Genomic DNA, 27,798 nt, shown 5'->3' with positions numbered 1-27,798 from the left:
AGGATGTGCAGGTTTTCCCAAATAAGAACATTGCTATTTCTATCCCGTGTGATGACTAGTTACCTTCTTCCCCATCTGCTGCCTCCAGACCATTCTGTCAGCTTCCTCCCACTTGCTCATTGTCTAACCAAGGCCAAGGACATGCATGGTCTGCATATAGAAGCAGGGGTTTTGTGTATGGCTTTAAACTGATTCCGTTGAGCAAGAGGATTTCCCTTGCACAAAACACAAGTTCCCTTCCACTTTCACTGATGTGGAGCTGTTCCTCCCATGGGGCTGTCTTCTGGATAGCCGCTCTCAGAGAATTCCCATGCACAGAATTTGAAGGTTTGGACAGAGGAGCCCTGCTCTCACCGTGTTTCTGTAGTTATTTCACTTTCCTGACAAAGAAGGATCTTCAACGGGGATCTCAGTTATTTCCCTGCAAACGATGTAATACGTCCCATGAATCTGGCACAAAGCTTGTGAACTACTTCCTTGTTATTGAGATTCTCCTCCGGAAGTTAAGATTTGACCCCAAAACTATAACCACCCTTATATGTCAAGGTTTGCTAACCTGTTGGAGGAACGGAATGGAATGTGGTCCCAGAGGGATGCAAGAGCTTAGTACTCTCTTACTCAAAGGTCCTTTAATGCAAGAGCTTAGTACTCTCTTACTCAAAGGTCCTTCCAGTGTGTTCACCAAGTCTTGACCCTGGCTTATTTTGTCTTTTATTTTAGAAACCCAGATGGAGACAAAAAGCCCTGGTGTTTCTTTAAAGTGAACCATGCAAAGGTGAAATGGGAGTACTGTGATGTCCCTGCCTGCTCAGCCCTAGGTAAGACTGTGACTGTCTGGAGGCGAGCGTAGTGGGGAGGTTGCAGAGCCATAGGCATGTGTTCGTGGAACTCCCTGTCTCTCCTACCCCTGTCCTCCCACAACACCTGCTTTACCACTTGCTGTCCCAGTGGCAACCCAGCTGCCCAGTCCTCTGCTCCCCTCTCGGGAGGTTGAGCAGACCTGGATACCTTTGTAAACTCAGGCTTCCTGACTCCCAATCAGTACACTCAGCAAATATTGATCGATCACTTGCTCGGTGCCATGTACTATGCCGGGACTTCAGTGTAAGTGGTGATCAGACATCGGCTGGGCCTCCACAGCCTCTCAGGATGCAACATGGACTGAATTCCACCCTCACAGTCTTCCTGCCAGGCTGCCTTGGTCCACCTCTCTACCCACGTCTGAAGCAATGCACCCTTCCATCCTGCTCAATGGAATTACTTCCCTGGACAGTTTCATTTCTGTGCCTTTGCTCTTATGGTCACCTCTGTCTGTAGTACTCTGTCCCACACCTGCTCTTGTCCATATCCAACCATTCTTTGAGAATCAACCCAAGTAAGCACTCCTTCAGGAAGTCCTCCCTGAATTACCAAGTGAAGTATTATCTCTCCCTTCCTATAAACCCTATGGAATAGATTGGGCACCACCCATACACCATGGTTGCTCTCTCCGTTGCACGGCAGTCATCTGTGCAAATGTCTTATCTCCCCCACTCTACTTCATCTGAATATCTTCCCCTAGGCACCAAAAAAGCCTCCAAAATATATGTGTGCATTAACAAATAGTTAAATACATACCCAGGGAGGATTTATATACTTATACACACATTTTTATTGAAATATAGTTGCTGTACAATATTATGTAAGTTACAGGTGTACACTACAGTGGTTCACAATTTTTAAAGGTTGTACTACATTTATAGTTATTATAAAATGTTGGCTATTTTCCCCCTGCTGTACAATATATCCTTGCAGCTTATTTTATACCTAATAGTTCATATCTCTTAATCCCCTACCCCTGTCTTGCCCCTCCCCTCTCCTGTCTCCCTACTGCTAACCACTAATTTGTTCTCTATATCTGTGGGTCTGTTTCTTTTTTTGTTATATTCACTAATCTGAAGTATTTTTAAGGTTCCACATATAAGTGAAACACATTTTTATGTGTGTGTATACACGTCAAAATAGGAAAAGGTGACATCTCCATCATTAACTCTATAGACTTGCTTTGTATTAATCAATGTCCACAAATGTTAACTGCACACGTGCCTACCCTGTATGCACCAGCATAGTCTCTTAGCTCTGGACACTAGCTAAACTTCTGGATGCAGAGCCACACCTCTGACAAGGTCCTTCTGAGGAGCTGGAGGGAGGGTGAGACGTGTGATTTATTTTTCTTGTGTTTCACAGACATTGCCAGCCCAGAGGGAAGCCCCACAGAGTCCTTGACGAAATTTCCTGCGTTTGACTCGTGTGGGAGGACTGAGATAGCAGAGAGGACGGTCAAGAGGATCTACGGAGGCTTAAAGAGCACCGCGGGCAAGCACCCGTGGCAGGCGTCCCTGCAGACCTCATTGCGACTGACCATCTCCATGCCGCAGGGCCACTTCTGTGGGGGGGCGCTGATCCACCCCTGCTGGGTGTTGACTGCCGCCCATTGCACCGAGTAGGTGCCTGCTGGGAGCAGGGCTCAGGGTGGCTGGAATCTCTGGGGGTGTTCTCCTCTTCCTATCTGATCGGCATCTTGGTGACTCTGGCAGGACTAGGGGGTCTGGTCTTGCTCCAAGAGCAAAGGAGTGTTTCCTTAAAACCAGACGGAAGAGAGCTCCCATGCTAATCATGTGCATTACGTGTGTTATGACATTCGAGCCTCAAAGCTAGCTACTGAAAGGCAAGCAGGAGAGTTTTGTTAGCAAGACCATGATTCCAGATGAGGATGCCAAGGTGCAAGAAGTTCAGGTCATCTGTCAAAGGGCACACAGCTCACCAGGAGCAGATCCAGGGCGTGGCTCCAGTCTCTCAAATTCCAGGGCTAGCTCCTGATCATCTTACTTTCCCTTGTAGCTTAAAAGCCAAATATCTAAAAGTGGTGCTAGGGGATCAGGACCTGAAGAAGACAGAATTCCATGAACAGAGCTTTGGGGTGGAGAAGATACTCAAGTACAGCCACTATGTCGAAAGAGACGACATTCCCTACAACGACATCGGCAAGTCTCTTCTATCAGGGCTCTCCTGTGGGTCTTGTCCTGGGTGGATTTCTCTACTGACGGAAAGCTGGGGTTTGGTTCTAGAAGGTGCTCCTGTCTTGTCGCTCCCTCATAGACCCTGTCAGGTAGAGCATTTATTCCAGAGCTTTTTAGTTCTGAAAGGTCTGTGTTACAGTTGCAGGTAAATGTGCACAAGCTCTTAAATCTAGGGGAAGAGATGCTGGGAGCATTGTGTTGTGGAGAGAGCTCAGCCTTGAATCCCAGCTCTCCCACTTACCAGCCGGCTTCACCCCTCTAAGCCTCAATTCCCTCTTCTGTAAAACGGGGACACTGATGTACAGCGCTCCACTTCCTATGTGCTAAGTGACATGATGTACGTGTCCCCGTGCACATTTGGCACCTGGTAGGCAATGATGTACTTAAGCTTCTTGCTCCTCAGTTCTGTATCCTATTTCTCCATTCACCCAGCCCTCACTCTTCCCCCTCAATATTTTCCCCCCTTAAAGCCTGTTTTTTAAAAATGGATTAGAAATGATTTCAAGCTCCACTATTATTTCTTGATATTACTGTCAGCCTGAAGTGTTACTACTCCTCCCCAGATGCAGCTTAACAGAATGACCTGATAAGAGAAAAAACTTTTGGGAGTGGGGCTTTGCTATGAGCACCTTCCAGTCAAGTTGAAACTGATGCTTCTTTGACAGAGAGGGTATCATTGCCCATTTCCCCTTTCTCTACCTAGCTCTGCTCAAGCTAAAGCCCGTGGATGGTCACTGTGCTCTGGAATCCAAATACGTGAAAACTGTGTGTTTGCCCAATGGTCCCTTTCCCTCTGGGACTGAGTGCCACATCTCTGGCTGGGGTGTTACAGAAACAGGTGAGTCTGGCCATGCGTTCTCCTGAGGTCCAGGTGAGTTACATCCACCAGACAAGACAGGGTCACATTCACCTGCCCTCCTGAATCAGTGTTATAGTCAAAATGTATAAACAAAAAAAAAGAGATTGCCCCATATCTCAAGCTCTAGTTGAATCTCATCACCTTCAAGGACTCTTCTCTGATCTCCATATCTGTCCTTGGCCCCAACCCTAGATCCTTGACTTTCACCCAGCATTCATCCTATATCCATGGAGAACTTTCTCCTTTCCTAGGTAGACTGGAAAGAGAATAAATTAGAAAGAAGATGGATTTTGGAGTCAGACAGACTTGTGTTAGGTTTTTAGCTTTGTCAGTTGGACAGCTGCGTTTCCGTTTCCCAATAACCTCCTAGGTTTGGAATCATGATAACAGGAGACGATAGATTTCTCCAGAGATATTCATTAAGTCAGCCCCTGGGGGGCAGAGGTCAGGTTTCATTCTTCGTCTCTCCCCAGGGTTTGTGGCTCTAGTGTGACCCTTGGCCCCTTCCCAAGGGGCCACAGACATCCACCTACTCAAAGGAGGGGTGTGGGCAGGTGGGTTTGATTTGCCCCAAGTCCCTAGAAGATGAATAAAAATACAGATTGTTCAATTCCCTAGAAATTTCAAGGGCTTCCCTTGCAGGCTTTAAAAACAGGTGCTTTGTTCCAGGCTCTCTACATTAATAGCATTCTATAAAATTGTGTTAAATCAAGCTATTGATTTGTCTTTAGGATTTGGTCTTATCTAAAAAAGTAACCGAAAGTCTACTTTTGTTGTAGTACTGACAAGATTATATACTCTGATATATGAAATTCAGAAGTATATATCATTTCTTTCAAATATTCAGAATAGATTTCTCTTCCTCCCAAATTTTGTTCTTAATAATGGAAAACAAGAATCACTTTAAATAGGCCTGTATTCATTAATAAAGTGAAGTGTAATACACAAATTTGTCAGAAGATTCTTCTTTTGGAAAATAAGATTTCTGGTAGGTAATTAAATTTAGGGTTAACCAGAAAACTTTTTTGTAGCTAACTTTATTGGAGTTCATCTAAACCTTTCAACATCATCATGCTGATGAGAGATTGAGCTGAACAGAGGTTCTTTAGGGGCAGAAATACCTGCTCTGGGAAGTAGATAATCTAGGTTATCAACCAGGGCACTTCATGCGTCCTAAAGAGTCTAGTACGTGCAGCCCTCTGCCAGGCATGGGACATTAAATATAGGTTTAAGGCAACATCCCTGCTCACCCGACCTCACCATCTAGCTGGGGAGACAGAGGAGGGTATAAATGATTCTGCCCCACTGTGATAAGCAGAGCACTAAAGGTCTGTAAAGCCATCATGATGGCTGAAAGCAAAGAGCCCCCAGCCCTGAAAGATGAGGCATCTCTGCCCATCTCCGGACAAAACCCTTTCTTTTTTTTTTTTGTTTTTTTTGTTTTTTTTGTTTTTTTTTAATTTATTTGTTATTTTTTGGGGGGTACACCAGTGCAATCAGCTGTTTTTATACACATATCCCCATGTTCCCTCCCTCCCTCAACTCCCTTCCCACCCTCCCTCGAGTCCACCCCACCCTCCCTGTCCCAGTCCTCTAAGGCATCGTCCATCCTCGAGTTGAACTCCCTTTGTTATACAACAACTTCCCAATGGCTATTTAACAGTTGGTACTATATATATGTCTGTGCTACTCTCTCGAAGGACAAAACCCTTTCTGTCTGAGCTCAGGGCTGGTGGTCCTCTTCTGACTGCTGCTGGCTTCTGGTGGGGCAGGTTCCACCCTGGTCTCTACAGTGGCAACCTCTTTTCTCTGCCCCTCAGGAGAAGGGTCCCGCCAGCTCCTGGATGCCAAAGTCAAGCTGATCAGCAACACTGTGTGCAACTCCCGCCAATTGTATGACCGTATGATCGACGACAGCATGATTTGTGCGGGAAACCTCCAGAAGCCTGGGCAAGACTCCTGCCAGGTCAGAGACTCCAAATGGCACTTGGAGAAGGAGAAGCCAGCAGGACCTTACACCGGGCACAGAGGGCCCATAGAGTCCTGGGCTGGGAGGCGGGTTCAGAGACCCCCCTGCCATTCAGCTAAGGTGGGCATGTCTGTCTTCAGGCAAAGCCGAATCCACATCAAACCAGGACGACTCAGCATAATAATCACAGTGGTCACTTTGCCCGCACTGTCAAATTTAATTCTTGCAACAGTCTGGTGAAGGGGATGTCATTATCACCATCGTACAGATGCTTAGAGAAATTGTCTTGGCCTGTAGCACCTGGGTGGTGAGTGGCAGAGCGGGCATTTGCTCCACTGTGTTTAAATGTGAAGATGGTGCTTCTGGCCTCAGCACTGGGCAGCTTGTCTGCAAATCCCAATGAGCAGGGAACAGTCCCAAAGACCAGTGGTTAGAAGGAGAAAGATGAGAGGCCCGAGAGTTCACAATAACATTGGCTAACCATTAGGATTTAAGTGTGTGTGTGTGTGTGTGTGTGTATGTGTGTGTGTGAAGGGGGGGAAGATTTAGCCCTAATAAATTCACTGGCTGAGGGGCTCCTCTGTGGCCAGAGCCGATTTAGAGCCTTCCTGACACCCGCCCCCATCTGGGACTTGGGGGACCAGCATGGGCACATTTAAATCTGAGCTCCTCCCCACAAAAGGACCCAACAATGACCTGCCGGCCTTGAGTCCTCTTTGGGGTGGGAAATCGCGGTCACTCTCCCCAGGGTTTGTGGCTCTACTGTGACATTCTGCCCTTTCCCAAGGGGCCACAGACATCCACCTACTCAAAGGAGGGGTGTGGGCAGATGGGAGTGATTTTCCCTAAGTCCCTAGAAGATGAATAAGAAAACAGAATGTTCAGTTCCTTAGATATTTCAAGGGCTTCCCTTGCAGGCTTTAAAAACAGACAGTCGTGGGTTTGAAACCTGGTTTTCTCCTTCACTTTGTGACCTTTATCACCGAATGGCTGAGTCAGCTCGGGCCTCTAGAACAAATTGCCCTAGGCTGGGTGGCTTAAACAACAGGCAGGTATTTCTCACAGTCCTGGAGGCTGGACGTCTGAGATCAGGCGCCCGCACGGGCGGGTTCTGGTGAGGACCCTCTTTCGGGTGGCAGACTGCCTACTTCTCACTGTCCTCTCATGGTGGAGAGAGAGCTCTCGAGGGTCCCCTCTACAGGGCACTGACCCCATGCATGAAGCCTCCGCCCTCATGACCTAATCACTTCCCCAAAGCCCCACCTCCTAATAACATCCCAGTGAGGATGAGGCTGCAACATATGAATTTGGGGGCAGGGGTGGGGGAACGCAGACATTCAATCCACTGCAGGGAAACAATTCGCCAATCTCAGGTGTCTAATCGATAAAACGGAAATAATGTATCCATAACAGCAGGAGATGGTGGCTAAGATTGAAAGAGACAGTTCACTACAACTCCTCCCAGTCGTGGTACACAAGCAGTAGCGCGTGTGCGTATGCGTGCGTGCGTGCGTGCTTGCATGTGCGTGCTTGCATGCGCATGCGTGCGTGCGTGCGTGTACGCGTTATCGTCCCCATGCTTCTCCTCCTCACCGCCGTCGTCCTCTCCACGTTAACTGGGGGTTTAACATGAACCAGGCACTGTTCTATGTGCTTTGCAGACATGAGTCCTCACAAGGACCCTCGGGGTGGGGCGGCGGTTCTGTTGTTACCCACGGTTTACAGTGGGACACACCGAGGCCCAGGGGGCCAGCAGGCGGTAAGCCTGGTTTGGAGGCCAGCAGATCTAACCCCGTGGACCAGGTTGAACATCAAGTCCATGCTGCCTCTGGGCCCCTCCTCCCTGCCCTGTGTGTGCCCTGGAAGGGCTCTATCCAAACAGGGCACTGCACCCCAAGATTGCTGCTGGAATGGGAAGTCGAGAGGCCCCTTAGTAATGGCTGCATCGGTAAGAGTCATGGTGGGTCAGGAAGTAGGGGTGGGACCCCGGCGCTGGGCTCCGGCCCCGTGGCTTCTCTGCCAAGCCCTCCCTGACTCAGGATGTAGGCTGGTATCTGCTTCTCTCCCCTCAGACCGCTGCATCATATGTGGCATAAGAAGAGCCTTGTTGACACTTTCCCCAGGACTGTCCAGCGATCTCACCCCTCACCCCCTGGCATCCCCTCACGGAAGGCAGGGAGTGTCTCCAAATGTGCTCTGATTCACAAAGCTGACTCCTGCATCCTTTTCCCATAGGGTGACTCTGGAGGCCCTCTGACCTGTGAGAAGGGTGGCACCTACTACGTCTACGGGATCGTGAGCTGGGGCCTGGAGTGTGGGAAGAAGCCAGGCGTCTACACTGAAGTGACCAAATTCCTGACTTGGATCAAAGCCACCATGGAAAGGGAGGGTAGCTTCTGAGGTGCCTCCTAAGGCTCGCAGCCCATCCTCGTTAACACCCAGACAAGGGGAGGCCTCGCGGGCAGCGGTGGACACCCCCTGGAGCCTCCCAGCATCCAGGCTCCAAGCAGAGGCCACTGCTGCCCAGTCTGGGGCTCCTTGGACCAGCATGGCCCCCACTTCCTCAGGCTCCCTCCTGGGAAACCCAGAAATGAGAGAATCAACCTGAAGTACCCGATGTTTGCTTCCCTTCCAACAATTGTAGCTTCTAGAAAACCAGTGTTCACAGACTGCCTTCACCTCGGACATTTGCAAATGTGAGATTTCAGATGACTCAGCATCGGTGGGGTCACCTTTACATCTTTATCTCTCATCTCAGACACTCAAGGCACGCAAGAGGACCAGTCACCCACTTCTGGGTATTCAACAGAGGACCAAAATACAACATTCTCCACCCACTTTCAGAGTTGTTATTTTAATAAAGGAGGATCGGGGCATGGGCTGGGGTGCCGTTTTCACAGTTGGCCCTGACTGAAGCCATGACTCTGGCGTGCAAATCTCCTCTGCAGCTTCTCTCCCAAGAATCCCAGGTGGACGCTGCCCACTCACAATGGCAGGGCCTTCCTCCTTTTGACGTGCAGAATCTCGGTGGCATCCGGGTTCACGTCCCCCCTCTGATCTTCTCCAGTCTCTGCGGTCTCCGGCCCCCGCTGCAGAAATCAAACACACCTCCCTGAGTTAAGAGGAAGCTCCTGCCGTCCTCCCACAGGACACACTGTCTACAGTGCTCGTCCTTCTCTTCCTCTCCCCCTCCTCCATCCTCCCCAAGAAAAAGGATCCTCAAGGCAAGAAAGAGAAAGAAGCAAAGCCAATCTCTCATTTAGACGTGGCGTCTTTCTCCTGAACAAAGTAGGGTTCAAAACCCAGACTGTTGTAGCCAGCAAGTCCCTGACCCCTTCCGCGAATATAACGAGCAAGCAGTCCGCACAGCCTGGGCTGCCGCGGCCAGGATTGATGCAGCCCCAGCACGTTTGTCTCCGAAGAACTAATGGCTGTGACTTCAGAGAAAACCCTGCAGGAAGTTTAACCCGGGTGTCATCCGCCTGGTCATCTCAGACCCATGAAATTAGGCGCCTTGTCTGAGCTGCATTTCACGTCTTTAGAGCCAGCTGACCTTTGGCCAAAAATAAAGTTTGAAAAGAAACAACGGGTTTGCCTTTCCCCCATGGCCTTGCAAGCCAGCCCACTACTCACGTAAGCCCCCCGGAGACCCAGGCCCCTTGCGTTGGCCAGTTCTGCAGCCCGCCGAGCCATTTCCACTTTGTAGGAGCCAGGAGGTGTCCAGCCAATACCTCTGGTCAGGTTCAAGTCTGATTTGTACTTAACCTTGGGGGAAGGAGGGAGGCAAGAAGAATAGGTCAGCAGGGTTTGGGAGGGGGGGGGTTGGGCACAGAGTGGAGAGGCTTAAAAAGACTGCCCTGGAGAACATGTTGTCAGTGAAGCCAGGACAGGGGGGCCAACTCATCTTAAGCAGGAGCTCCCTGGCACTGAGGACCCAATGTGCCGGGAACTGGGCCAGCATAACTCTGTCCCCTGCATCCTTCCACTCAAGTGATGGGGACTGCAATGGGGGTGGAGGGTCAGAGGCCTGAGTCAAGGTCAAGCTCCTACCTTGACTTGTTCTATGGCCTTAGGGAAGTCATTTCTCTTTTTTGGGCTTCAGTCGCCTCCCAGAGAAAGGGGCACAGGCTGGGCGACTACTAAGACCCCTTGGAGAGAGTATAACACAGCAATCAAGAGCTTGGGCTCTCAGATAGAACCCAGTGGGGCTCAGATCCAAGGCCTGCCACTTATTTGCCATGTGGTCTTGAGTTATTTCCTTCACCTCTCTAAGCCTCCGGCTCCCCACCTGTAAACTGGGGCAGTGACAGGGTGGTTGTGAGAGCTACGTGAGACAACGCTCAGAAAGCATTTGGCACAGAGCCTGGCCCCCAGGAAGGACTCAGTGCATTGCAATTCTTGTCATATCTTCTGGCACTATTGAGTTAGGTCTCCTGGGTTCTACCTCAGCCCAGCCCCTCCCTGAAAGTAACACGGGACGTGGGATTCCGGCCATCTCTTATGAAGGGGCACCAGAAGCCGGGCCTCGGCCACGGGGTGAGGGCAGCTCACATCGCTCTGCAGCTTGTGGGCCTTCTGTGCATGCTTCAGGCCCAGCTGCTCCGGGTCGCAGGTGGGCTGAGGCAGGGGCTGCCTGTAGCGCACATCGCTGGCCAGCTGCTGGCTCCTCTTGGCATGGAGGAAGCCGGGCTGGTCTGGGCGGCTGTGGAACTGGGACCGGCTCTTGGCGACGTCCTTCTTGTACTCATTGTCACTCTGGAGTTTGCCAACGCTGAGGAAATGCTTCATCCTCGGGTCATCGTGGATGCTGCGGTACCCAATCTGCAGGCCCCGGTCCCGCAGGAAGGCCTCTTTGTACCGGAACTGCAGGTCAGAAGAGTAGAGAGGGGTCATGGGTGCCCACCTCTGCTCCAAGGTCAGCCCTCGGGGTTCTCAGCAGGAAGTTCAACAGTGGGTGAAGGGCACAGCTTTGGATTCAAGGAGACCTGGGATCTGGAGCTCCCTCTGTTGCCTTCTAGCTGTGTGGACGTGGGTGAGTTACCATGTCTCTCTGATTTCTTGGTTTCCCCACTTGATAAAAATGGAAGAATGAACCTCCACCCCATGGGACACTGAGAGGATTCAATGGGGGCTGAGCTTCACGTCTGGCCCAGGCCCACGCCCACGCCCACGCCCACCAAGTGGTGGTTGCTGGTATTACTGCTGCTGTAATAATTAGTAATCCAACAGCAAGAAAAATGTGTCCATTCTCTCAGCAGCCACTCATCCTTTGATTCTTTCCAGCTTCAGGGACCCAGTCCAGTGCTCCTCAAACCATCTATAGTGAAGAACAGGATTCATTTTGTTTTGCCTTTAAAATTTCCCATCCATCGAAGTCCCATATGTGGTCCTCCTGCCTGTGATTAGTATGTGGCGATAACACCCAAACTGGCCTCTCCTCTGCTCAGCCAGAGGAGTCCACCAGTCACAGGCTTGGAGGCCATAATGTCTAATTGCTAAACATGGTTCTAAATGCTTGCTCTTGATTTCTGTACTTATCTCACTTTGGACCAGTAACAAGCCATTCATGAATAATCATATATCTAGTTAATGATGTCTTCCTCTTTGATAACAACAGCTGCCGTGTTTTGACCACCTGCTCTGTGCAAGACACTGTGAGCCATTTTGGTTTCATCCCTACACCAATCCTAGGTGACAAGGATCAGCTTTCTATTTCACAGATAGAGAAATTTGAGCTCAGAGAATTTAAGCAACTTGCTCAAGACCACAGAGCCAATTCCTAAGTGACTGAGCCAGGATTTGAACTCAAGTCAATCTAGGGGGGAAATCAGTCTCCTTCCATCCCATTTCAGTGCATGGGGGGAAAAAAAGTCCCTTAATTGAAGGTCAACAAATCAGTCATATGTTAATTGACTTCTAGGTACTGTCAACATGCATCAACTTTTAAGACTGCCTCTCTTAAAAGAGAGAGAGGAGTGGGAATACAACCCTCCCCAACTCCAAATTTCTGGCTAAGATGCTAGAAAATAAGGCCAAGTTTTTTCTTTCACTTGAAATATTTGTTCAGTTTTGGTTCCTGGTGGTTTGCCTTTCAACAGAACTGGGAAAACCAGAGCAAAACCTATCAGTGACAGAGGCAGGGAGAGAACATGAGGTCTTACATCACTGGCAATCTCCCTGGATGCTCGGGCCGTCTGGAACGGGATGGCGTCCAGCCTGAAGTCGTAGCCACTGGCCCGGGTCTGTTCCCAAGAGTTTCTGTAGACTTTCTAGTTGGGGAAATAAAGAAATGAGTGGTGGGGAGGGGCGGGTGAGTAGCTCTGTGTCTGACATGTTCCTGGTTCTTAGCGGGAGGCAGTTCCTCTGTCTTGCAGGTACCCAGAAAGGCAGAGCCCACGGCCTCACGTCCATCCTGAGGACCACCCCAGCTCTGGCCACAGAGGGCTTTGGCTCTAAGCCCCCAGCCTGAGCATCAGGCCCTGCTCTTGTGGGTCTTGGGGTCTGTGGGTCTGGCTCCTTTGCTACATCCCACTGGTACCAGATGCCCCTGCCCCACTTCTTCCCGTCTTTGCTTTCACTTCCGCATCTCAGGTGTGCAGCTCCTAGCTATCAGAACTCAGCGTTCAGGAATGCTGTTTCTTCCCACATGCTGAAAGTTCTGTCCCTTGGGTCCTGGCGCCCAGTGTTCACTGACTGCAGTGACTTCCTGGGGCCCCTGGGCTGCCTTTGAAACCACGTCACAGCATCCCTGTGAAGCGCGCTGCATCCCCCCTGCACCCCTGGTGCCTGCACTGAGGGGAGAGCCTTCCCCTGAATTAAATTGATTGTCAGGAACCTGACCGAGTTCCTGACCCCTGCATTTCACATCTTCCTCTTTCATTTTTTCCCTTTTCAAGTTGTTCTCACACACCCTCCGGGAGTCTGTAATCACATCCTCTTAGTCCTCAGGTAGACCCACATCACCGATGGCGGCATCAAAATCTCCCATGCCTTCATGCAGCTCGTATTTTTTTTTTCAAGATAAGGGAATGGCTCCATGAAAGGAGTCATCTGGAGATCCCAGCGGAAGGCTGGCCTTTATCCCGCCTCAGAGAAGGGAGACCGCAGGCGAGGCGCGTCGCCAGCCGATGACAAAGTGACAGCCCCAGACCGTGTCAGTCGCTCGCTCATTCCCAGAGCCACGGTGGGTCAGGGGGCCCTTAAGAACCTTACTTTTGTCACTTGGAAATAGAGGTCAGTGCTGAGGCTCTGTTCTACAGGGGGTTGGGGGGATTAAGCACAAGATAAGTGGCAGAAAAAAAGCAAAGTGCCCTCATGCCACCCCACAAGCGGGCCCGGAACTAGAGGGGACCACGGAATGCTCGAGCCGAGCGCGGTGGAGCCCATTGCTTTTCGGTCCTGCTGCTCAGTGTCACCTTCACCTTCCTCACCGCCTCCAGCTCGAGCATCACAAACCAGGAGCTAAATGCCTACTCTGTTCAAGCACCCAGAAATACAGAACCAATCGTCGCTGGTGTAATCACCTAATTGGTGGATCACAAACAGGGTCCAAAGGATTAGATTTCCTGGGTCACCACTGAGTTCAGAGGGCAGGACTGAGAGGTGTGCAGAAGGGGAGGAGCACTGAGACAATGACAGACCAACCAGCCCCTCTAGCCATACGTTTGCTTGTTTTGATGGTTCTGCAAATATCAGACCAGTGCGTGGAGTCCAAACCCTTATCATTCCCTGGAAGGGGGTCAATCGGTGCCTTCTTAACAAGAGCCTCCACACCAGATCTGGGCTAGGAAATGACACCAATCTTTTCACAGCATCAAACTCTGAGGTCACCCCACTTTGGTGTTCGATGCACCCATGCCCCGAGTCTCTGTAATTGAGGGTCGGCTCAAGGGCATGGCCCAAACTGGGGTTCCCCCGAGGCGCTGGCTCCCCGTCTCCCGGCCACTGCCCCCTGTATACTGTTTGCTTGTTCTCGTCACTTCGTCCCTGAGTTTTTTTATTCTGTTGAGGTTTTTGCCTTGCCACTGGGAGTCTTTAGATTCCGCAGGCTCTTTGATTTGGAACCCTGGGCGTTCCTCTTCTTTATCACAGTGGGCACAGTTTTGCCCTCATCCTCACACATTAGAGTCATTTGATTTTTAGTTATTTCGGCTGCCTTACACATCTCAATGGCTTTCTTTGCCCAGGAAGGTCACTTTCCCTCCACATCTTCCTCACAGAGCACTTGATCCAATTGTGCGTATCCTACACGCCCCCGAAGAAGTGCTCTTTCAAAAGAGGTTCACGAGTCCTCCATACCTGCGTGCCCCGGCAGCTAATTTCAGCTCCGGAACTCTGCAGACTGGCATCCCTTGTGGGAGGAAAGATGCTTCTGCCACCAGCCTGGGGTGGCTGGCCTCCTTAAGCTGGGCCCCAAACGGACTGGCAGTTTTATCCCAGTTTCCAGGGCGATGGGCCTCCGGTAGTCCCTCAGATGGAGGCCTTGCCTTCCCCCATTCTTGAAGCATTAATGAGATGAATGTTTTGTCCACGCTCTGCTGAGGGGGAGGTCCCGCTTCCCCAGATGGAGGTCAGCCCACCAGAGCTGCTGTTCTAAAATTATCCCTCGCGCATCCCTCAAAAGCATCAAATGGCCATAATAACTCATATTTACAAAGCACCATCACATTCACTGCGTGGGATCCCACAGGGCTTTACAAACGCAACAAACTAATACACACGCTAACTAGAAGGCACGTCGCGCCGACCCCTGTGAGGCAGCCGCCTCTGGGGTGAACGGCAGCAGCTGTTGATCTGCACGGAGCCCCAGGACACAATGGCAGGGCCAGGGCGGGAAGAATGGCCGGACTCTGGGAGGCCCCACGCTGCCCCAGGCCGACACACTCAGCCTGTGTTATTCTGATCTGACAGCATCTTTTGATTCTGCCGCCTCGATACCTGTTATCCCAGGATCACAGCGTTGCTGGCAGAGCGGCCGCCTATTCTATTACGACTGGGGGCCTCCAACCCCTGCCAACAACAAGCCTGGGTTTAGGAAACGGCATCTTGGTGGTGCACGCAAAGGGCACACATCCAAGGGAAACGGACGTGTTGGGGGCCACAGCCTCCGGCACAAAGGAGCGGATTGTGTTTGGACCCGACGGACTACAATTGCAGCATCTTTCTAAACTGCAGAAAGCAGAGAAAGCGCCACTCTGTCTCCAAACTTACACTGCCCTGAATGGCTAAGGAGAGGTGTCCAGGGAACAAACAGAGCAGGTGTCTATACCCGCGGGGCCAGGGCACTGCTCCTCTGATCATAACCCAGCATCTGACTGAGGTCTTTGGAGCCATGCCCGGCATTAGGATTTGAGAGCTGGAAGGACCACAGGTGTTGGCTAGCACGGCTCCATCCCCAATTTACAGCTGAGGAAACTGAGGCCCAGCGAGGAACGTGGCTCAAAGTCACACACGCCATTTGTCCTACTCTCAGTCCAGGGTTCTTTCCACCCAGCCCCTCTTCCCATTTTTTTTCAACAAATAAAATCCTGTTTGGGAACAGATTATTTTACAGAAATGGGCTCACACCACGTGAACTGCCAGTTCACTTACATCGCTCAGATGCAGCGCGTTGAGGCGGGCTCTGGTGAAATCGGGGTGGTCGGGGACCAGGGTGTATCTGTGCAGGGACTCGGCATCCCCCGACCTGTACAGGCGCTGCGGGGAAGAAGGCTCAGGGTAAACGGGAAGGTAAACGGGAAGCCCCACTTGCTGCAGCCACAGGTGAAGAGGGTGCTGATTTCTTTTCCTGTCCCTGCCACTCGCGTGCCCCGCCACCCCAGGGCACAGGAGCCACCCTGCACGTGGACAGCATCCCTCCAGGAGCCACCCAGGAAGGGAGGGGCCCGTGTGGCCAGGGTCAGACTGGGGGGAGCTGGTTGTAAATAAACCCTGCTTAAAATGTTCATCAAGATTTGCCCCGAAAGGGTCACAAACCATCACCCTAGTTGGCCGTGCCTGTGTGTTTCACAAATAGTAGAAGGTGGCTGGATATTTCAGAGAAGCTTTGCAATCGGGCATCGCCCAGGCTTTTTACTAGTAACGAGATGCCTCACTGCCTTTGTTATTTGACATTAATAGCAATAATAAAAAGACACAACCGCTGAAATGCCTCATATGCCCTAATATCTGTTCAGAAATGTGAAGTTTTTTCATAGTCCGCCCTGCGTCTCAAGAAGACATGATTTTAAAACTCAAGCTTTATTTTAGCTGCTATTTTTAGGGCAGTGATTTAAGAATTGCAAACAATTTTAGGAAGTGGCTGAGTCTCATCCAGTTTTAAAGCAGAAATATAATATTTAATACTCTAACCCTTACCCAAGTTCAATTTGGGTTTTGTGAACATGAACTGGTCAGAACAACATTTGGATTCTGTAAGCAGCTTTGTCAGTGTGCAGAATCCAACCCCTGGACAATTTCAGAGAAAAAAACATGTAACTTCCTATTCTTTGAAATTAATACAGGAGAGGGGAAATGGGGCTAAATCATACAGAGAGTAAAAGCAGAAAGAAGCTTTTGATATAGCTGTCCTTTTTTTTTCTCTAATTGGCTTATGCTAAGCTTTTAATTTCATTACCATCTATCAACAATTAAGATGTATCTGATCTAGTGTTTGGTAAGGGATCATTAATAATACCTAGTATTATTATTGTTACGATTACAAGTCAAACTAGGGACATTTATTGAGGACTTACTATATTCCAGATATTTGCTAAAGGCATCATGTACTTTTATTCATTTGATCCTTATTTAATTCACTCCATCTTATGAAATGGTTGCTCTCATTACCCTCCTTTCAAATAAGGGAACAGGGGTTAGAAGACAATAGAAAAAGTGATCCAAGATCGCCCAGGTAAGGAACAGAAGGTTTGCACGCCTATCTTAAGCACTGACCACTGCACAGCACTACCCACTACTGGGCCTGGGCTGAGTGAGGAGAAAACACCCACCTCATTGCAATGTATGTAGCTGTTCTTGGCATGAACTAGGTCCGGGGAGTCAACCACCGTGGTGAACTTGATAGTGTCTGGTTTTCTACGGTATTTGGTCTATAAGAGAAAGACCAAGATTCTCGTGAAACAATCCAACACCATGCATTTTTTTCTGGGTGCAGTTTCGCCCTGCCTACTCAGTACCAAATGTACCAATGACATGACAGGAAAACAAGTCCCTCTTCTTGGTGGGCACCTCACCAACACATGGAAGAGATCCAAGCTGCCTCTGTGATAAGGAACATTGTACACATATTTACATTCTTGAAATGAGAGGCTGCAAAATGCCATAGCTCATCACAATAAAGGAATGCGATACAGAGAAGGGTTTAGCATCCAGGTGGCCTTGCTCAGACCCTATCCGATTCGGTTGTGTTATCAAGGAACTGAAGAAGGCAGTGCCACCCTCAATGAGTTCCCAGGGCAAGAATCTCTAGGTCATCAATGTGGTGGGGAGTTCAGTTAATGTAACCATCCCTGTGCAACTTTCAACACCCTCTGAAGTCCAATAACCCCCAGATAATTGGACTCCTTGAGTAAACGCAGGAGAGGGGTGGCAAAACCTCTCCCTGCCTCTGTGAAAATAATGGGCCAGCTTCGATCACAACTGTACAGAACGCATCTGTGAGAATCCTCTACCACATCACCCCTCTTTCACTACCTGACTGGAACATGCCCTTAACTCCCCAGCAAGTGAATTCACTGGGAGGGAAATCTTGTTCTATCTTGGGATTTGGTTGCAAATGGCCCCAGAAAAATATCAGGAGTCCAGTGGCCTGGGGCCCTCTTGGGATTTCCAGTTCATCTGCAGTTTCCCTCGTCAGGAGGAAATAAGTGCCAGGTTGCTTTTGTGGTAGAATCAGGTTAACGGTACCTCACTGATGAGTTCTCCGGCTTTCTTTGCACTCTCTATCTGTGGGGAACTCAGCGCCAACCATCCTGTCCCCTTCATGCCCATCAGGTCTGACTTGTAGCACAACTGCAGGAAGAAAATCATTGGTTTTTATCAGGAGAGGGTTGAAGACTTGTTGGGGCATTTGTAAAAATGCTTCATCGCAACATTTCAACAACTTCATCCCGGTGCGTTCTGCATGTCATCGAGTCAAACTCTTTGAGTTTGTGCACTCTGCCCAGAAGTAAATAATGGAGCATGTGTAAGATATAAGAAGGCCCTACCGGTAAACTGGCTGGATCCCAAGCGAAGGCAGTAACCTGCGGGAATGATCCCTTAAGAAAGATCTGAGATATACACCCCAGCCCACACATCAGCCCCCATTATTTTGTTTCATTCTGGCAGTGAGGCGACTGACCGCCTGCCTAAACAGAAACGTTTTACACACTTTCAGTTGATCAAAGGGCTTTGCAAAGCTCTGGATCAAACCTGCTGTGACTCGGAGCAAATCACTGTACCAAAATGTGACTCAGTTTCTCTCTGTGATACCTGAAGGTCATGACAACCCCTCTGTTCTCATGAAAACACCTGAGAGTCCTGAGGGCTAAAAGCCACTCTATGTGTTAGATTTGTTTTATTCTTGCGGTGGTGGGGGGAGGGGCACACAATTATAGCGGGGCTTTCAAAACTGAAACAAACCTGGCTACAACTGGTGAATGGCGTGTAAGTCATTTTAATTTTTCTGTGCCTCGGTTTACCCCTCCTCCTACTTTTACTCATGATTTGCTTATACTGCACACATGGCTTAAGCTTTATCCACTTTCTTCCTTTTGGGACACAGAAGATCAGAAGTATAGTATCAATTTTGGGGAGAAAACAGTAAGTGGTGTTTTAAGACAATGGGTCTGTAGTATGTACTGAACATGTCACTTGCAGCCTCTAACACCTGTTTATGTAAAAGGGAAACTTAAGGCATTAAATAAACTCAGTTTTTACATTTTCAAAAATAAAAAATAAAAAAGACAATGGGTCTGATTAGGAATCTCCTAAAACGTTAAATCTTATTACCATTCTTTGATCTGCCCACCGTTACTTACGATGAGACAGACTCGTGAAAGCTTTTCTTCCTCCCGGTATAGAAATCAGGCATTTTTAAAGGTGGAAAAAGACTCTCTAAGGAAATCTGAAATTTGGATCTAAACGAAGTTGCTAGCATTTCTCTAATTTAGATATGAGCTCTGCTGTAACGCAAAATACCCACTCCTGAAATCAGCCTTGCGGCCTTTTTAGTTTTCTTTCATTTCAGGAATCACAGTGCTCCTCACAGCTGGCCTCAAAGAGGGTCCGTTTCTGATCTACTGTCTGCTGGTTAAGGCCCCTGTGCAAATTCCACTCTGCTTTCCAACTGGTGCAGGGAGACATCACTCAGGTCCGGGAGCACGTTTCAAAACCCCATGTCAGTGAGATTGCTTTTTAGCCCGCGATCTTTCAGTCTACACCGGCAAAGCGTTTGCCTTCCACTCTGATCAAGAACAGAGAAAATTGGATAAATTTCTAAGTTAGAGAGAATAATCCTACAGGGCCTCTTCACAGCCAGGCCTTGCTCCTTTCATAAGTGAGATGAAGTGGGGGAGCACGCTTTCAACGTGCCTTTTGTGGAGCTGAACAGTGCGGGCGCAGGTGAGTCAGAAGGCAAGATGCAGGTTTCCCAAAGATCTGACTGCGCCTCAGACTCTCTTATAAAGGGATGGTCTATTGATATTTCTGCTCCCAGCCCAGCTTTCACTATTCACGCAGGCCCTAAAAACAACACGCCTGCCCCAGACTCGCGAGAGAGGAAGGGAGCAGAGGAGAATTGGCCCAAAGGTGGTTTTGAAGAAGGATGCGAAGATAATAAGAGACCTTCTCGGGCTTCCCAGGTGAATCTGGCTTCCTCAGACGGCAGCCTCGCTATTTGCCCTTGTACACGCGAAGGCCTAGAAGCCACCTTCAGAGTCACACGTGGGGTTTCCTGGCGCCCCATCATGGAGCACAGTGTGGCAGGTGCACGAGCTGCAGCTTTGAGACCCTGAGTTCTAACTGGACTGACATAGTCAGATGCACCCAGCAGGTGGCCAGGGGAAGGGGTATATGAGTCATATTAATAATAAGAAGCGTTATAACCACTACCTTGCTGACTTGCATAGGGTATAGTTTGCTTTAGACCCATTGTCTCATTCAATCCTCGCACCGTTCTCAAAGGATGAGCTGTTATTCCCAACTACAGAACAAGCTGGGGGTTTAAATGCTTGTTCAGATTCTCAGAGGAGTCACCAGCTGCTGTCCTCTGGGGATGCCGCAGGTGGTCCTTGAGAGAGCACTCAGGAGCCAGAGCAGCTGGGTTCCTAATCCTGCCACCAGGGAGAGCCAGAGAGCACTGGACCCAGAGTCAGGAGCCCAGAGCCCTGCTTTCCCTCCTACTAGCTGTATGGTCTTGAGCAAGTCATTTCCCTGCTAGTTTATGACCCTGAGCAAGTTACTGAAGATTAGAGGTGGCTTAGTTACCACATCTGTAAAAATGGGAGCGATAGCAGTACCTACCCAGATACTACAGGAGATTATTTGTGCAAAATATTTAAACAAATGCTCGGCCCAGGATACATTTTAGAAATTGTACATTTTGGAAATTGTAATTGTCACTGCTGTTATTTCTGATGGGGAAACTGGAGCCAGGAGAGCTTAAGGATTCTCCTGAGGCCATGCAGCCATAAAGGGTGGGGCCAGGACTGTCCCCTCCCTGTATGTGCTTTGCAGGACACCCTGCAGCCCCTGTGTGAGATCACGGAGGGGAATGTGGAGTGGCAGACTTGGAAAGGACTAAGAGGTGACTGAAGCAGCACCCATTCGTGGTGGAGCACGCCCTGGGCGGAGCGCGTGTCTCGGATGCATTCCTGAGGTTAGCATGTCTTGAGCAACCATAGCCTTGAGGATCTTCCCCCAGGGGTGAGCACCTAGACCAACGACATTCTTTCTGGCCTGGCTGGGAGAGGGCAGGAGAAACGGCTGAAGGCTACTGGGGGCTACTGTTCCTTCCCTAGACTCTGCTGAACTGAGTGAGCTCATATTAAGCCTTTGTTTCCTTTTTGTTATAACAACCACATGGAATTGGATTTTCAATGATAACTGCGAGAAAACTGAAGCCTCAGAAACATCTGGACATTGTGGGGGGGTCTACGGTTCATAGCATCTTGGAATCCAATGTCCCACAAGTTAACAAACCTGAAGTTTCAAAACAATACATGAAGCACAACATGGTCATTTTTTAAATTAGGCAATAATTTCTCAGCACAAGTCATGTCCCATCTGGTAAAATGTCAGTTTAAGATTGCCAACGAGCATTTCTTGGGAAGGGCTCTCCTTTTTGGTTTGTTCTTCCTATTTCTTTCTTTTTTTTTTTTTTAGTGTTAAAATATCCTTTCTTTTCAGAAGTAACAGTGATATAAATGATAGCTTGAGGTAGGAGTTGGTTTTTGGCCTCATTCCTTACTTAGTAAAATAATCTGACATTATGTTGATGCCAGCATTTTAAAAAACATTTATCTATGAATCCCTAAATCTGAGATTACCAGTCAAATCAAACTTCTCTGCTTTTCCAGTGGAGACACAGAGGTCTAGAAAGCCAAGTGGCTGCTGCAGGACAACCAGTGAGTGACAAATCTGGGCTTCTAGCCTATCCCCGCCTCCCCCACCTCTCCCCGGTGGCCTCTGTAACTTCCTCAGGGCTGTCCTATCCCAGGAGGTTTCTCTTCGCCCCAGGAATAGGCCACCGACAAGAGGGTCTGAGGCTGGGCACCGCATCATGCTATGAGCTCTTCCTGGGGGCCTCAGGGTGGTCTGCGAGCAAGTGGAAGGCTTTCTCAGTGGGTCCTGGGCTGTGCTTCGGTGACCACACGCCCTGCATGGGGCCCTGCTCCTGGCTCTGCTGGCCGGCACCCAACGCCACACGCAGTTCCAGCAGATCTCGATTCAGAATTAGATGATCAGGATGTTCGTTAAATCATGGTCCTAATTAATCACTGACTACGTGTTTTTACAACACTCTGCCTGTACCACATAACTAAACAAGGGGTCGTCACTGCCCCGAAGGCCACCAGCATTGGCAGGCTCCGTGGAGGGCATCATTTGAACAGCTCACACCCACTGGCGTGGTCCTACGGACCAGGCTCCGTGCTCAGTGCATCACGTAGACCAGCCCTCAGCTGAGAGCTGGGTTCTCAGTCAGGTGCAATTTTGTCCCCCAGGTACATGTGGCAACATCTGGAGCATGGACATTTGACTGTCATGCAGAGGGGAGCGCTACGAGATGTAGAGGGGAGGGCAGAGGCCCGGGATGCCGCAAGGCACGGGACAGGCTCCCACGACAAAGCACTCAGCCCAAAATGTCAAAAGTGCCCAAGTTGGGAAACCCTGACGTGGATGCTAAGGGTTGGTGTGACCACCGTCCCACGAGTTCTGCTCTAAAACGAGAGCGCCTTCCTGCTCGGGGAGCTGCGGGGTTGGGGAGAGGCCGCGTGCAAGCCTGAGAGGTGCAGAGCCTGCCACTCGCACATGCCCAGAAGTGCTGACCACGACCACCGTTTCATCGCGACCCTGACCCTCCTGAGGGAGCCGAGGCGTGGAGGGGCCTGGGACTGACGCCAGAGGGGCGGAGTCCAGAGCCTTCCACTACGGGTGCCGGGGCTGGTGCCACCCGCCAACTGGCTTGATGCCCTCACGTGGGCCAGGACCTCCTCTCTCTCTGGGCCTCAGTGTCCACACCTGCATCATCAGAAATGGACAGGAGGGCAGGATGGCTGAGAGTGTGGAAGAGGCCGTCCTGCCTGGGCCCCTCCCACGTGAACTCATCTGAGAAACAGAAGTCCCCACGGCCCCCGCCCTGCAGTGCCGTCGCGAGGGTGCCAGTACTGGCCAGCTGTCAGCGAGTGTCAGCTCCGGGGGCAGTTCTTCTCCTCTCCTCACCACCACCCCTACTGTGCACAGTCCAGCCCCGAGGCTCTCCCTTGGACCCCATCCCCAGGCCTGGAGACACCCTCACTCACCTACCCACTGACCCACTTGCTTCACTCCAGCCTCAAACATGCTGAGGCTGTTTCTGCGGCTCAGGGTCTTTGTTCAAATGTCAGTTTTGCAGTGAGACCCCCATTTTAAGTTGCGCGCACACACTCACACCGTCCTACCCACTTCCCTGCTCTGGTGGTCTCCATCTGCCTTACTATACATCTCACTGATACTTTATCTCCCTCCCACAGAATGGAAGCTCCTTGACCCCTGGAGTTTTTAGACTCTTTTGTTGACTGCTATATCCCCAGGACCTTGGGGGATGCCTACAACTCAATAAATATTTGTCGACCGATTGAATAATTCCAACCTAGATGGCACAGACCAAGCAAATCGTCTGGGGGATCCTGAAGGCTAAGGAGGAAGCAGAGCTTTACATCCAGGCCTGGTGGGAAGAGGAAGGTCGGGGACTGATGTGTGATCCACGGACCCCCCCTACCTCACTCTGCAGGGCATGAGCCTTCTTGGCCCAGGCCATCTTCAGGTCCTCAGGCAGCACCGTGAACACGTGGCACCGTGTCCTATAGTCGTGGTCGCTGGCCAGGGCCTGCGCCTTCCTGGCGTGGACCAGGGGCACCATGTCCATGGGCAGGTGGCACTGGGCCCTGCTGCCCGCCGCCTCCTTCCTGTACTGAAGCTCACTTTGCAGCCGGCCCATCCGCTGGCAGTGCTGGAGCCGGGGGTCGTCACTCACACTCTGGGCCCCGATCAGCCTGCCTCGCTCCTTCACAAAGTCGTGCCTGTAGAGAAACTGGAAGAGGGGACCAGACGGTCAGGGGCCGGCATTTGCCCCGCTTACATTCTATCGGTGCCTTTTCCTTGCAGACTCTAAGAAAATCACCTGTTCTTGCACTAGGAGGGGATGATTATAAGAAAAACCCCAGTGAGGTTAGCCCGAGAGCACGCTTCCTCCCTGGGGGAGGAACAATTAAAACACTGCTCCCTTCCTCCCATCTAATTAAAACCAGATCCTTAGAACCAAAGTGAGGGCTCCACTCCCCTTACGTGTCCTATGGCCAAAAGGAATTTATCAAAAAGGGTAAAAGAGAAACTTGTGCTTTATCCCCTCGCACTTGGCAAAACATCAAACCCAAAAGACAGGATCCATTCATTTGAAGTCTACATTTCCTGCAATTTGTTTGTGGGAAAGAGAAAGTCACCTTCATGTCCCAAAGCTATGGACGCTATCAACAGAGCGGCTGAAACGCAGCTGCAAATCCTACTGCCGATGCGGGAAACTACAGAGAGCAACATCGCCATTTCTACTGCGAGTTCTCTTTCTACTTCTGGGTGGAGTTAGAAAACAGGCAGTTCACACATTACGGGGAGATGGTTGCCTAGACACTGCAATTAGAAATAAACTGTCATCTCCTTGCTGCTGGAGACCTTTGCCTGCATTTAGCTTCTGAGCAACAGGGCCTTTCTTTCCCTCTCTCCTTCAAAGAATCTCATTCATAACTAATATATTCTGCAGGTGACATCCTGTCTCACATGGTGATAGATTTGCTTTAATTCAGGAAAATCAGCCATAGACATTGTTTTACGTGAAGTTAACGGAAATTAGGCAGGATGGAAGGTCATGTCATTCAACTCACATCACTGGCTATATCTCCAGAGAGCCGAGCCGCCTGGAAGGGCAGTGCGTCTGTTGTCAGCTTGTAGCCTTGAGCACGGAGATTGCGCCAAGACTCCTTGTATTTTGCCTACAGTAGGAACACATGTAGATCTTCTTAAAAAAAAAGAAATTACATGACTCAACGAACAAACGCTACCCCCTTTCATTTGTAGCGTGGTGTTCCAGAATCAATTTCTGACAAGCAAAAGCTTTCGATTTTGCAAAGAAAATCTCATTAGCACCCTCTCGGAAGTGGGCTCAGCCACGTATGACTCAACTCATCCGTGGAATGGTCTATTTAAGAGGAGTCTCTACAAGATACACTGTTTAAAGTTGCTGCCAAAGCCAGCAGGGTCACTGCTGGACCCCATCACAGACACAGACGTAGGTGGCCTTGGAGCACGTCTCAACCTCAGCAACGCAAAAGGCTTACGTCACTCAGATTGGCTGCGTTCATTTTTGCTCGGACAAACTCAGGCAGGCCCAGGGTCGTTGTGTACTGGTGTCTCGCATCCTCTCCTGCTGCTTTATAGAGGCGCTGGATGGGAAAAAGGAAAAAAAGCAAGAAGGTAAGTGCTGTGCATTTCTTCAGGGCTGGAGGTCCCTCCTTTGCAACTGGGAAATACGTTTGTAAAAGGCCATTTGCTGTGTCATGGATACACCTTCAGCCTGGGGAAGATGTTTCTTTCAATAAAGATAGTGCTTTGTGAGTCAAACTGAGTACTATGGACGGAATATGTAAGAGATTGCAAGTTGCTTGTGACGGAGTTCAGGACACGTTACCCCAAAATACGGTACCTTGGCATAGTACATATTTTAAGCTGAAGGAATTTGGCAACAGCTGGAGATGGAAGCCCCCTCTCTGACCTTCTCCCCTGAAGCAGGTCATACCCCTCCTGTGGGAGCTGCCCTCCCTCCGCCGCAGGAAAGGAGCAATCTTCTCTCTGAACTCAGAGGGACTCAAGAGGCATTTGAACAAACAGACCTCACTAAGTGTCCCCCAGTTTCCTACCCTTAGCTCACCCCCTTTTGTCCTACCACATCTTCCCACCGTTTTACACTGTTCATCAAACCTAGAATAAAAACGCTCAGGTTTAACCATTCCTCCTGGTCTCCACTTCCTCATGAAGACTCCTACATCACTGAAAGCTCACATTAAATAAATGCATATATTTCCTCCTTGTTAATCTATCTTTTGTTACAGAGCCCCAGCCGAAAATCTAAGATGGGTCAAAGAAAATATATTTTTTCCTCCCCTGTACTTTGCTCAATAATAGGCACAGGGAAGAAAAACACCTTTAGGAATACCACTGTGGTTCTTCCCATTGTAGACTTTTTTTGCTGAGGACACAGTGTAAAGACAATATTAAGACTGGGGAAATTTAGGAGAAGCTCCACTGGTTGGAAGGAAGGTTCCCAAACCCCGGTCTGCACACTTCAACTAAAGTCCCGGGAGCCTCTCACGGGTGCACTCACACCCGTGCTGGTGTGCACGGCCTCCGCCGGTACGAAAACATCTGCTCTTGTGATTAGAACCGGGTCTGTGGTTGCTGAGTTCTCCGAGGCCAGAGGCCACTGTAGGAGGCGTTGTTACCCCGCAGCATCCTGATCACAAAGAAGGCAGGAAAGGTTCCGTGGGAATTTTAAATTGATAACGTCGTGCTGCACAGCCCTGTGGGTTTCCTTATTCCAAGCTTGGGATGAGCGTGGGCACTGATATATAAATACCCAAATCTCAACTGACTTTGCAAAGTTAGGGTCAGAAGGTGAGTCTTAAAAACAAACTCTGATTCTCTGCCAAGCTCATTTGCTATTTCAAACTTGTCAGAGAGCCACTGAGAAGAAGTAGAGCTGGAACGATGATTTTCCAGAGTGAGATTCTTTCCCCTGGGCCCCCTCTGCTAGAATATTCAAGTGCGAATTGGGTAAGTGGTGAGTGAGAAGATGAGGAGGCAGAGGACCAGGAAGCCTGGCAAACATCACATTGCATCACTGTCCCCGGACAACCACAAATCCTCCCCAGCATCACGGTTGGAATGACAATATAAAAATGGATATCCGCCTAGCTAGAACAGACGAACGACAGGGCAGCACTTCTCAAACTTTAATGTGCAAAGGAAACCCGTGAGGATCTTGTTAAATGACGGTGTGGACTCAGTGGGTCTGGGGTGGGGCCTGAGGTTCCTCATTCCTAACAAGCTCCCAGGGGACGCAGATGCTGTCGATCTATGACCGCATTTGGGGGAGCGAGACTACAGACTAAACCGGATTTCCTACTGGGCCTTTTTTCCTTCTGGAAACTCTTTAGGCTCCGTCTAATGATATTCTTTTCTTTCCATGCAAACACCCATGCTTCCTCACCACCCCCACCCCCCATCCCACAAATATTCACTCATGTTTTCTTTTAACAACCCGGCAGTTTTTTAAAAGCCCATCCCAAAGCCATCCGAAGACTTTACCTCATTTGTAATCTGGTTGCTGAGTTTTGCATGAGTGAGGCTAGGAGTGTCTGTCACGGCTGTGTACTTGAAGGACTGGGGATGCTGACGATATTTACTCTGAAGTCACACACAAGAGGGAATAAGAAGATAAGGTAAGATGCAAAACCAGTGGGAGAAGCAGTTTTTTATGCACTAGTTATAAAACCGCATTTTGCAAAGGCCGCTAGTCTGTGACCCAGAATCCGGTCCGTCACCTGCTCTTGTGACCTCAAAACCCAGTGGGATGAAGACGCAGGAGGAGGAGAGGACAGACAGAAGCAGAAGCTTCCCAACGGGAAAGGGGGAGCTAGAAGGATGAACCACGAATGTAAACACAACTATTGAAATCTGCGTTTTGCTCCCAAATTTCCTTTGCTCACTGGAGACCCTGGGCTCCTCAGCTTTGGGGGTATACCAGGAACAACCGTGCAGCTTAAAATAATCCACGTGCCTGCGCACCACCCCAGGAGATGGGATTCAGTGAATCGTCAGTGGGTTCAGGCCTCTGTATTTTTTTTTTTAAGTTCCAAAGGGGATTCTGAGGCGCCATGAGGTTTAGAAACCACTTGCTTTAGAGATTTCATTGGAAAAGCGAAGCACAAGGTTAAATCTCAACTCTCAGAGTGAGGCCAGTTCCACTTGCTCAGAGCTTCTGATCAATGCATAAGCCATTCTGATGCACCCAGGCTGGACGCTGACTGCCTTTCACTTCCATTGCCTTCCATTATGCCCGTCTACCATGAATGGAAATCCCAGAGCCCTCCCAGGGGTCAGCTAGATTCCTCAGGAGTTCAAAG

General features: G+C 49.8%; 2 protein-coding genes across 7 annotated transcripts in view; one reads left to right on the top strand and one right to left on the bottom strand.

The window, feature by feature from the left end:
- HABP2 (hyaluronan binding protein 2) overlaps positions 1 to 9,470 on the top strand; it is a 34,395-nt gene extending 24,925 nt beyond the window's left edge. The window contains exons 8-13 of the mRNA XM_057734949.1: positions 721 to 818; positions 2,227 to 2,482; positions 2,881 to 3,023; positions 3,763 to 3,897; positions 5,739 to 5,884; positions 8,123 to 9,470. Coding sequence (XP_057590932.1) covers positions 721 to 818; positions 2,227 to 2,482; positions 2,881 to 3,023; positions 3,763 to 3,897; positions 5,739 to 5,884; positions 8,123 to 8,287 — 943 coding nt within the window. The 3' untranslated portion in view covers positions 8,288 to 9,470. The remainder of the gene's footprint in view (positions 1 to 720; positions 819 to 2,226; positions 2,483 to 2,880; positions 3,024 to 3,762; positions 3,898 to 5,738; positions 5,885 to 8,122) is intronic.
- The window catches only part of NRAP (nebulin related anchoring protein), a 68,219-nt gene continuing 49,151 nt past the window's right edge, over positions 8,731 to 27,798 (bottom strand). For 5 of the 6 annotated variants that reach the window (XM_057734943.1, XM_057734942.1, XM_057734947.1 and 2 more), the window contains 11 exons: positions 26,981 to 27,079; positions 24,955 to 25,059; positions 24,502 to 24,609; positions 23,346 to 23,657; positions 17,792 to 17,896; positions 16,876 to 16,974; positions 15,479 to 15,583; positions 12,049 to 12,156; positions 10,439 to 10,750; positions 9,521 to 9,652; positions 8,731 to 8,976 (listed from right to left, as the gene is read on the bottom strand). In XM_057734943.1, coding sequence (XP_057590926.1) covers positions 8,872 to 8,976; positions 9,521 to 9,652; positions 10,439 to 10,750; positions 12,049 to 12,156; positions 15,479 to 15,583; positions 16,876 to 16,974; positions 17,792 to 17,896; positions 23,346 to 23,657; positions 24,502 to 24,609; positions 24,955 to 25,059; positions 26,981 to 27,079 — 1,590 coding nt within the window. In that variant the 3' untranslated portion in view covers positions 8,731 to 8,871. The remainder of the gene's footprint in view (positions 8,977 to 9,520; positions 9,653 to 10,438; positions 10,751 to 12,048; positions 12,157 to 15,478; positions 15,584 to 16,875; positions 16,975 to 17,791; positions 17,897 to 23,345; positions 23,658 to 24,501; positions 24,610 to 24,954; positions 25,060 to 26,980; positions 27,080 to 27,798) is intronic. The other variant, XM_057734948.1, reaches the window with a different exon arrangement.

The sequence above is a fragment of the Hippopotamus amphibius genome, chromosome 5, assembly GCF_030028045.1.
Source record: "Hippopotamus amphibius kiboko isolate mHipAmp2 chromosome 5, mHipAmp2.hap2, whole genome shotgun sequence".
In the NCBI taxonomy this organism is placed as follows: Eukaryota; Metazoa; Chordata; class Mammalia; order Artiodactyla; family Hippopotamidae; genus Hippopotamus; species Hippopotamus amphibius.
Note: the sequence above shows the minus strand (reverse complement) of the source record. Positions and strands in the feature narration are given on the sequence as shown.